Consider the following 9,498-nt stretch of genomic DNA (forward strand, 5'->3'; position numbering starts at 1 on the left):
GAAGGAAATACAGAAATTAAAATATATCAGGGACCAACATGGGGAGCGCTGAAATGCTGCCAGCGCTCCCCATGTATCTTTGGGTCCCAGTGTCTCTCGGCTTAGGTGACACCCTGTCTGAAATGGAAATGGGGAGAGGTTGAGGGAGGGTGGATGGAATGACCTCCGGCAGGTTCGGTCAAGCCGGGGTAGGCAGAAGGTGGGCCGAGTCAAATCTCCCTTAAGTCTGAAACAGCTCACAGATTGTTCCACCGTACAAGAAATTCCCGAGCAGCCTCTCTGTAACCTAGGAGGTTGAGGTTAGGACCCCAAAAAGGACCTAGGAAATCTGAAGCCCCTGTTTTAATCATGAGAGGGTCTGCCAGGCATTTCAGTTCAGTCCATCTGATCCCTGGAATTCCTGCTGCTCTCTGCTGGTCCCTGGGAAAGAGGCAGCAAGCCGCTGGGAGAGGTGACTGAGAAGAAAGAGTAAAAACCAACCAATCCTCAGCTTCCTGAGTCAGTTGCATTGCAGTTACTGAAGGAGGTGAGGATTAACAGTTGACCCCGGTGCCCCTAAAAGAGTTGTGGAGAGCTAGTGGGGTGGAAGATGACCCTGGATTTTGCCTTTCTCACAGGTCAGGTCCTGCAGCGGAGAGGCCCTGGGAAGAGTTGCAGGAACACGCAGGGGCTAGAGCAGCATCGCAGTTTGGTGGAGGCATTTGGCTTTTGAGTTGGCCCTGAGTTCCAGTGCAGCTCCCGCACTAACTGGCCCTGTGGACTCCAGCACGTTTCTTAATCTATTTGACCTTTAGTTCCATGATCAGCTAAGAGCCTCACATCAATCAATCTTATAGGATTGATGTGAGGGTTAAATAAGAAAGCAAAGATAAAGTCACTGACAGAATAGGCCTCAATAAATGTCTCACCCCAGGGAGAGCTCCATTGATTATCCCAAAGATGTGGACCGTAACATCGCTGCACATGCACACACATGCACACAGCCGCCTGTGTCCCTGGTTGCTTCACACACTTGTACACACACACACACACACACACACACACACACACACACACACATGTCTACACAGTCACACCTGAGCTAAGGGCAGCCTTCCCAGACAGGTGTGATGGGGACTGATTTGCTGATTGTATAGGCCGTGGAAGTGCTCATCTGAGTAACCTTGCTGCATTAAGGGGACTCACTTCTCCAAGGTCTCTGGAAAAGCAGTTACGAAGAATAAGGGATGGCAGTGAGGCGGGGAGAGCAACTCCATTCCCCCTCCCCCGGCTCCAATGTGTTTCTTGAGCGGTACTTGCCCATCTCTGCCAAGGCGGTCCTAGTCTGGGCCCAGAGCTGTAGTGATTAGAGCTGTGCTGTCCAACACACTGGCCACTGAAAAGAAAGCTAGTGGGCCCTGGCTGGTTTGCTCAGTGGATAGAGCGTCGGCCTGCGGACTGAAGGGTCCTAGGTTTGATTCCGATCAAGGGCACATGCCCAGGTTATGGTCTCATTCCCTAATAGCAGGAGGCAACCAACTCAGGAGTGGAATTTTACATTTATTCAATTTTAATTCATGTAAATGTGAAAACCAAGTCTTGATTTTGTTATTGTAAAACTTTTAATATGTTTGGGACAGCTTGGAGGTGTGAATCAAATTTTTCAACAGTGAATTTCATGAAATATAAATACAGATCAGATATTTCTGGTGAAAACTTACTGATTGAATTGGAATGTGCTGTAAGTGTGAAATATACACTGGATTTCAAAGACCTAATATGACAAGACAATGTAAAACAGTTCATCACTAATGTTTATATTGATAATATGTTGAAATAATAGTTTGGGTACATTAGGTTAAATTAAATAAAATGTATAGTATTAAAATAATTTGTGTGTGTTTCCCTTTGCTTTTAAATGTGACATTAGAAAATTTGAACTTACACCTGCGACTCGTACGTACTCTATTTCTGTTGGGCTGCCCTGGAGCCTTTGGGACACAGGCAGCAGCACCTCCTGCTCCAGACATGCACCATCTGTGCCCTGTCCCCACCGCCTCAGGGGGCTGCTCTGACAGCAGTGCGGCTTCCGCTCTCCTCTGCATTGCAGAGTAGGCAACACGAGCGAGAAACACTAGCACCTGACCCCGCTGCTAACCTAATCAGATGCTGGTGGAGCATTTGGGAAGGAGGGACAGGGCTGCGGCCCGCCAGGGAAGCCTTCCTGGGGTCTTGGAGCTGGAGAGGGAGTTGTTGGGAGGCGAAGAGAATTGTGTGCAAGGTGGGGGTAGGGTTGGAGGCTCAAGGGTACCCATTTCTGAAGATGGTTGATTCTCCAGCTTCAATCTCCAAACTGCGGGGTCTCACATTCACCTCTGCCCCCCTGAGGCGCCGTCCTGGCGGTTGGGTCCCCCTGTGTCCTGGTGGTGCCGGCTCCCCTCCCTCCCTGGGGACTGTAACGAGTGGTCTCCGCAGGACAGGGACAGCAGCAGCAGGAATCACGGTGCTGTAAGGGGGTGAGGGGGGTGGGGGCTCCTGGGGTGGACGCCCTGCAGATGGTGCTGCGGAGAGGCTTGCCAGGGCTGTGAATCTCCACTCTTGGCCCCTCCTCCCTGCTCCTTTTCTCTCCCTTCACTCTTCCCATCTCGGCTGCTGTCCCTTGAGCGCTCAGCATCTCTACTTTTTCTGGCTCCGCTTTGCCCTCTATTTGAAGCGCACTCAGAGGCCGTCAGCATCTCGAGCTCCCGCCCGCCTCTGCATCAGAGGTCTCTGTCTGACAGTGACCTCACTCAGGAGACGGCTTCCCGCTGGGGCTGCACTAAACCCGGACTGGACGGGGGACTGCAGAGGGCAGTGAAGTGCACCCCGAGGCTTTCCTGCGGCTGCCTCTACCTCTGCTTTTCACTACAACTCGCAGCCCCTCCTCCCTGTTCCTCCAAGCCCAGCCCTGCTCTGTTCTGGGTCTCTCTCCTCTGACAAGGGCAGATTTTGCTTTTGTTAGTCATTTTCTAGGAGTTCCCCTCGTGCCTTCCCTGAAGGGCAGTAGGGATCTGTGACAAGGGAATGAGAGGGAGATCCCAGCTGGAATGAGGATGGAGGGTCGGAGCTGGGTGTCCTGGATTGGAATTCTGGGAGGTGGAGGATTGCTCCGCCCATCCGAGAGACGGAGAGTATGCTAAAGGGTTAAAACGGAAACGGGCTAGGAGTGCTGCTCTCCCCAGACCTGGTCACCTTTTGCATAAACCCCTGTTTATTACATTTAGGCAAGGCCGTTGGGATACATGCTCAATGGGCAGGAAGGATAGGAAGGGGGAGATTTGACAGCAATAAGGGCAGGAAAAGTCTGACGTAAAGAAAACTCCAGAAATCACGTTTAGTCTGGGCTGCTACTGTCGGGGCCTTTGGGCAGCAGGTTTAATGATGCGACAGACAGAGGCCGGATGTGGAGGCTCATGCGGACACAGTGCCAGGGTGTAGTCTGTCCTCCCCCATCCCCCACTCACCTCCTCTTCTCCTCGGCCCTCTTTCCTTCTGCCTCGGGGAGGGGATGGAGGAGAAAGAGGGGGAGACCACCTGGTTGAGGAGCAGAGACTCCAAGAAGCAAATGGCACTTCCCTCTGAAATAATCGCTTAGGTGTGGTTGGCAATTGCTATTGCTTATTGAAGCTTGGAAGTATGTGTAAAGAAAGCCTGATGGGCGGCCGAGCAGACTGGAGCCCTGGTTATAGTTCCTGCTTTGTGTATTGTGGGGCGAGGGCTGGGCTGACTACAGGGTCTCCATACCAGCTCGCTGGGGCCCTCGGGGGAGAGATGACAGTGCCATCCTCAGACTGCAGCAGCACGAGGCAGACTAACTGGGGGGTCCCATAGCCGCGGGCACGGTGCAGGCAGGAGGCCTGGGACACCTGTGCCGCTTGGGGCTGGGTTCTGGCCTAAGCGGCCGTGGGTCCTCCCCCTTTGGTATCTGAAGCTGGCGTGGCTGGGTCCCCAGAGTGGAAGGAAAGGTCAGAAGAGCTTGGCAGTGACCCGGTTTCCCCCAGAGTTCTTATCCCCAGAGGGCCGAGGTGCCACAAAGTCAAAGGTCATGTGATGCTTGACCCGACCTTTGCCCTTGCTCCAGAGGGCAATGAGGCCAAAGCAGAGGGTCACGGAGGTGAGGAAGGGGAGGAAGCCCACTGCCAGCACCATAGCTACCCCTCTGCTGTCCAGGAAGAAAGGCTCCGGGACCCCTGGCACCGTGATGTTGGGGTCAAAGAGAGTGCCGTTCGGTGGCTCAACTTGGATGACTTCCAGCCAGGTCCTCAGGGAGTCGTTGCCAGCGACGTTGCTCACCACACAGACATAGGCCCCTCTATCCCGTAGCTGCACCGAGCGGATCTCCAGGGTCCCGTCCTCGAGCACCCGAACTCTCCCAGCCCTCCCCAGCCAGGCCCCCGGAGGCCTCATCCAGGAGACGGTGGGGGCTGGGTCTCCATCCCCAGAGCAGGAGAAGACAGCGCGCCCCCCCTCCTCTGCGATGACCCAGCGAGGCCCAGACTTTTGGATCAGGGCTGGTTGGCAAGTGAAGTGCCCTGGAGGGAGGATGTCTGAGAACTCCCTCAGGCTCTTCCCCTGGACATGCTGAGGGCCAGCGCAGGCAGGCGGCGACGCCCCGAAGTCCAGGCGGCGGCGGAGCCGGAGCAGCCAGAGGAGGCGGCAGTCACAGGTCAGGGGGTTGCCAGACAGCTTCAGGGTGACCAGTTTATCTGGAGAAGGGAAGGCCGTTTCCTCGAGTGTCTGAAGGGCATTATCCGCCACGTCCAGGCGGTGGAAGGCGGTCAGGCCGTGGAAGGCATGGGCGGCAATGGAGGTGAGGCAGGCCCCCGACAGCCGCAGCTCCTGGAGGCGCACCAGCGGGCTGAGCCTTCGGGCGGGGATGGCTGAGATGGGGTTCTGGGAGAGATCCAGGACCCTGAGGAAGCTCAGGTGGCGCAGCGCCTGGAAGGGCACGGAGCTCAGATTGCAGTGGGTGATGGCCAGGCTGCTCAGATTGAGCCCAGCCAGGCTCCCCGGCTCCAGGGCCTCCAGAGCCGGCCAGTGGTGGATCTCCAGCTCCTTGAGCTGCCCCAGCCCCTGGAGCGCCCCCGCCGGCAGCCTCCCGATATCCAGTTCTCGAAGCCGGAGGGACACGAGTTCAGGGAGCCGGGCCAGGGCCGGGCCAGGCACCGTGCTGAGGTTGCAGCGCTCCAGGGTGAGGGCGCTCAGCTTGGCCAGCCCGGCGAAGGCCCCCGGAGCCACAAACACCAGGTGGTTGTCCCCAACCTCCAGTTGCTGGAGGCTGCCCAGCTCCCCAAAAGCTCCATCAAGGAAGAGGACAATCTGGTTGAGGCGGAGGTCCAGCACGGTGAGGGCGGACAGGCCCGAGAAGACCCCAGGCCCCATGATTCGCAACCGATTGCCCTGCAGCCTCAGGGTGAGCAGGCTCTGCAGGCCATGGAAGGCCCCGGGCTCCAGGCTGGACAGCTGGTTGTAGCTGAGGTCCAGTTCCCGGAGCAGGCCCAGGCGAGAGAGCATCCCCTGCTGCAGCCCCCACAGATGGTTCCCACTCAGGTCCAGGAGCTCAGTGTCCAGCGGGAGGCCCCCGGGCACAGCCTCCAGCCGCCGGTGGGCGCAGAGCACTGCCCGGGGCTGGGAGGTGCAGTCACACACCGCAGGGCAGCCGCCACTGCTCCCTGCGGGCAGGAGGAGCAAGAGCAGGAGAGGCGGCCACGGGGGCCGGGCTTGCTTTGGAGCTACTGTGCCGGCAGCCATCCCCTCTTCAGTCCTGGAACAGATGATGACATGGCCTTTTTTGGAAAGTGGCTTCAGATGATGGTGACCCTTGGCTTCCCTGGACCTCCTTAGGGGAGAGAGAGAGAGAGAAGAGGGGAAGAGAGAGAGAGAGAGAGAGAGAGAGAGAGAGAGAGAGAGAGAGAAGAGAGAGCCACCACCTCAGAACTGCCGGGAAGTGGGGCACAGACCAGGAGGAATTCTGGTGTGTACCTCCTGGGGGCTTCTTTTTGGGGAAGCTCTACTTTCCCTTCCTCCCGGTCCTGGGTGCCTGCAGGTCAAGTGGAACCCTAGTCAAGAATGAATTCTGGCCCAGCTGGCGTGGCTCAGTGGCTGAGCACCGACCTATGAACCAGGAAGTTACGGTTCAATTCCTGGTCAGGGCACATGCCTGAGTTGTGTGCTCGATCCCCACTGGGGGCCTGCAGGAGGCAGCCAATCGACGATTCTCTCTCATCATTGATGTTCCGATCTCTTTCTCCCTCTCCTGTCCTCTCTGAAATCAATTTAAAAAATATTTTTAAAAAACTGATTGCTGTGGGAAGGTTTATGGGACTGGACTGGGATAGGAAGCAGCAGGAGGCAACTTTGAGTCTCCCTGTAACGGCTTTTCCTCTGTACCTGTGAGGTCCAGAAATGCTTCAGGTCCCTTATCTGCTCTTCCCAAGCTCCGTTCTCTCCCTCTCCTTCCACCCTCTCCTCCCATATTATCTGCCTGTAGTTTTGTTGAAGGCTCAGGGGGATCATAACCTTGGATCCTGATTGGAGAGAGGCCTTGCCATGAGTCCATCACCCAAAGCTGGGAACTGTGCGGGCCGCAGCCCCCCAGCCTCCACTGACTGCCTGTCTGCCTTCCTTTAAGCTGGCACAGAGCCTGAGGCCCTGGACGAGCGAGATCCTCTCTCCCCAGAATGCTGTGGGGACCACAGCCAAGCGGCACATTAGCTGTGGCACAGGACACGGCCCGCTTGAGCCCCTCATAAGAACCCCAAGGGCAACCCCGCCTCCCCGATAGATGATGTTGGGGTATGTGAGTTGCGCAAGCTTGGAGTTTTGTTGCTTGGTCCTCAGACTTAAGCTTCTCCTAGGTCCCTTCTTCATGGTGCTCTGATTCAAGTCCAGTGTGGGAATCAGGGAAATCTCTTGTCCCTTTTGGCTTCAGCCTCCTGAGCAATACACAAGGGACAGATTGAGAACCAGGGAGACAGAGAAATGTATGGGGGGGGGGCGGGGAGGTGGGGGGGGCGGGACAGCACCTGCTCAGACAGGTGGGTGGGGAGCAAGGCAGCCCTTGGCAGGCACAGCAGATCTCTGGGCACAGGCTGCGTGTACAGCCTGTTCACTTAAAGTGGGTTTCTGGGTGCCAGGGGTGTGGACAAAGTCAAGAAGGCTGTGATTACAGTGCCCACTGGGCACCGACTGAGGTGATGGAGGAGAAGGTGGTGAGAGGAGCCCCTGACACCCTGTCCAATGCCAACAGGGACCCCCCAGGGAGGGGCCCGGTTTGGAATTGGCAAGGGCTGGCCAGATGGAGGCAGGATGCCCGGGTTTCTTTCTGGCTGCAGATCCTGGTCACCTCTGGGCTTCCAGGCTTCCGGCTTTCTGGCCCTCACAGGGTTAGCTCGCTACTGCACGCCTCACTTTCCCCCCGCCCCGTGGAACTCGGGAGAGGCAGTTTGCGAGGTGGTAGGATTCCTTCTCCTTCCCTTCCCACTCGACACTCTCCTCTAGAAGGGTCGCTGTGGTGGCTGTCCTATAGCCACTTCAGACATGCAGGAAATGGAAAACTGAAGAAAGAGGCCCAAACAGTAGAGGGATGTAGGACACTATTCTGAGACTTGAGCTTGAGAAAGAATGGCATGGGGTGGGCACAGGGCGGGCAAGGGCTGCTGACCAGCCTCCTCTCGCCCCTACGCCAACCCCACAGGTATCGATGGCCTGCTAAGAGCCGCCCCAGCCTGTCTCATTCTCCCTGTGCCTGCTCTGGGAAGTCCACCCGGCAGCTAGCACTTTGTCACCACCAGCCGCAGTTCCTGCTCATCCCTCTTGCTCTGCACTCAGCAAAAGTGCAGCGAAGCGTGCAGCCCAGCTTCCCTCCTTCCCTCCTTCCCTCTGCCGCCTGTTCCCTCTTCGTTCCCAAAGCCTCCTGGGCCCGGGGCTGCGGGATCTGGGGCCAATCCATTTTCTTTATTTATAAGGTGGCTAATTTCATCACGGGCTTCCCTTGCCAATTTCCATGGCTACAGGACTGGCTTCCGGCCACTTTGCAGGAAGAAATCGGTGTCAGAACCACTTTTCTCTCTCCTCAAATGGGCTGGGGGCTGGGGCGCCATCCCCTCAAGGAATGGGGTGCTGTTTTGTCTCTCTGTGGCCGTCCGTCCGGGACACATTTGCACCTGGAGAGCCTCTTTAAGGCAGACCTCGCTGAGGCATGGGGACCTGCGTGGGGTGGGGGCTCCAAGAGGAAAGATTTCTGGAATAGCCACACTGCTCGTTGGGTGGGAAGACACTTCTCAGAGAGAGTGAGCCCCGGGGAGCTGAACGGAGGTCTCCTTGGAGTCCATGCCCCCAGGGGCACTTGGGACATCTTAGTTCTCCCACCAAAGTTCTGTGGGGCCAGGATCAATGGTTACCTGGGGGGCGGGATGGAGGTGGGGCTACAAACCCTCTAGCCTTGACCGGCAGGGGTCTGGCCTTTGCTCTGAGAACGCTATGGAGAAGGGCAGTTGCAGCCCGGGACGGGAGGCGGGGGCACTTACCGGAGAAGCTGGAGGGCCGCGTCAAGTTGGGCTCCGCATCTGCCCAGGGCTGGGGGCTCGTCCCATTCGAGCCGCACCTGGGTCCGCACCTCCCCTGGTGCTCACTCCCACTGCCCCCCACCTGCCTGCCCACCCGCCTGCCAGTCCACCCGCCCTGCCCGCCGCCGCTGCTGTTGCTGCTGCGGCCACTGCTGCCAAGACTGAGGTAGAAAAAAGAACCAGAAAGCATTTTTTTTTCCTCTCTCTCTCTTTTTAAACCAGGCGAGAATGAGTCTGCAGCAACCCCGTTGGTGCAAAATAAATAAATAAAGCAGCCAGGGAGGGCTGCAGCAGCGCCACTGCTGGGGAGCGGGTGAGAGGGCGGGGGGAGGTGAGGGGGAGAGTCTGGAGCCCCCAGGGGTGGAGGTCGAGCAGTGGAAGCAGCTGGGCAGCTCCAAAGAGTCTCTCCCACATCCCGATTCCCTCCCCGGAGCTCCAGGGCCAAGCCCCTTAGGGCTGTCTTCCCAGATGCGGGGCGATTCCCGGCAGCCTCTCACTGTAAATGTCCCCTGTGGGTATCATTCCTGGGGAAAGTTCTCCACCCGGAACGTCCCCTGCGGAGCTGAGTCTAAGGCTCCTTGCGCGGGGGGTTCCCGGGGATCCGCTCCCAAGCTTCAGTGAGGGGTGATCGGAGTAGGGGCTGAGCCCTGACAACGCTGACGGCTGGCTGGGCCGGAGACCTGGGTCCCCACCTAGGAGCCAGACTGCGGAGCCCTGTGTAGATGATCTTATTGAAGACACACACACCTCTTGCCTCTGAAATCATTTTATAAAGAATGGCACAGATTGGGGTTTACGTTTACCCAATGAATCCCTCCCCTGACAGGCAAACCCCCTCCCTCTGCTGTTTATCCCTCAGCAGAGGGCTGGCAGCTCATTGTAAAGCCTGGGGCTGGGGCTGGAGACGGGGCCT

The 9,498-nt window shown here is 57.4% G+C and overlaps 1 protein-coding gene across 1 annotated transcript; it reads right to left on the bottom strand.

Moving 5' to 3' along the window:
- Positions 1 to 3,211: 3,211 nt before the first annotated feature.
- Positions 3,212 to 8,640, bottom strand: LINGO4 (leucine rich repeat and Ig domain containing 4). The gene is made up of 2 exons (XM_059673179.1): positions 8,547 to 8,640; positions 3,212 to 5,782 (listed from the first exon to the last, which is right to left on the bottom strand). Exon 2 carries the CDS (start codon positions 5,767 to 5,769, stop codon positions 3,985 to 3,987), a length of 1,785 nt encoding a protein of 594 aa, XP_059529162.1. The 5' UTR covers positions 5,770 to 5,782; positions 8,547 to 8,640; the 3' UTR covers positions 3,212 to 3,984.
- Positions 8,641 to 9,498: the final 858 nt, after the last annotated feature.

Source organism: Myotis daubentonii, chromosome 18, assembly GCF_963259705.1.
Source record: "Myotis daubentonii chromosome 18, mMyoDau2.1, whole genome shotgun sequence".
In the NCBI taxonomy this organism is placed as follows: Eukaryota; Metazoa; Chordata; class Mammalia; order Chiroptera; family Vespertilionidae; genus Myotis; species Myotis daubentonii.